This window comes from Hippocampus comes, unplaced genomic scaffold (assembly GCF_001891065.2).
Source record: "Hippocampus comes isolate QL1 unplaced genomic scaffold, H_comes_QL1_v1.1 C16639788, whole genome shotgun sequence".
NCBI lineage: Eukaryota > Metazoa > Chordata > Actinopteri > Syngnathiformes > Syngnathidae > Hippocampus > Hippocampus comes.
The window spans coordinates 1-630 of NW_017835575.1; the positions used below are offsets into that span (position 1 = coordinate 1).

Consider the following 630-nt stretch of genomic DNA (forward strand, 5'->3'; position numbering starts at 1 on the left):
GACCAACCTGGGCCTTCGCTTGAACAGTTTATACAGCTGATCAACATGAGCTTTGTGCAGATTGGAAAACTCCTTCCTGAAGTCTTTGTCCTGAGCCTTGAGAGACATGAGAATTTACGTTCACTGGCGAGAGGATGTCCGCACGCCGGCAGCAGACTTACTTTGTCGTCTGCCAGAATGTTCTCATAGCTCTCCTGGAACAGTTCGACGTCTTTCTCAAAGTTCTGCAGGTCTTCGGCCATTCTCTTCTGTAAGACGGGAGGGCAAGATGAAGGAGGGGAAGTGGACAGGACAGGTTGAAAATGGGAGTCGTGGGGAAAGACGAGAAGAAAATGAAACTTCAAGCCCAATGCAAATGTGAAGAAATGGGAGGTGTCATTTTACCATCTGTGCAGACATTTCTTCAAGTTTTTGCGCCTGCTCCATTTCTTCGTTCTTCATCAGCTCTTCCATGAGCACCGAGTAATTAAGCGTTTTAATCTTCAGTTCCTCCTGTAAAATGCACATTTTTGTACCAAAGAGTCATGAAATACAATGCAATGAAGGTCATAAAGACACCATTTAACACATGACTAGACGATTACATACGTTAAAATTTTTTTTAACCTTTTCATGCACCCTGTAACCTGA

General features: G+C 43.8%; 1 protein-coding gene across 1 annotated transcript; it reads right to left on the bottom strand.

Annotated features, from left to right (window-relative positions):
• Nucleotides 1–7: 7 nt before the first annotated feature.
• Nucleotides 8–620, bottom strand: LOC109508817 (cilia- and flagella-associated protein 43-like; the record flags this gene model as incomplete). Its single annotated transcript, XM_019858774.1, has 3 exons — nt 385–620; nt 162–248; nt 8–96 (listed from the first exon to the last, which is right to left on the bottom strand). Coding segments are annotated over exons 1-3 (299 nt in total), but the record flags the coding sequence as incomplete, so codon positions are not given.
• Between the last annotated feature and the right edge of the window lie 10 nt (nt 621–630).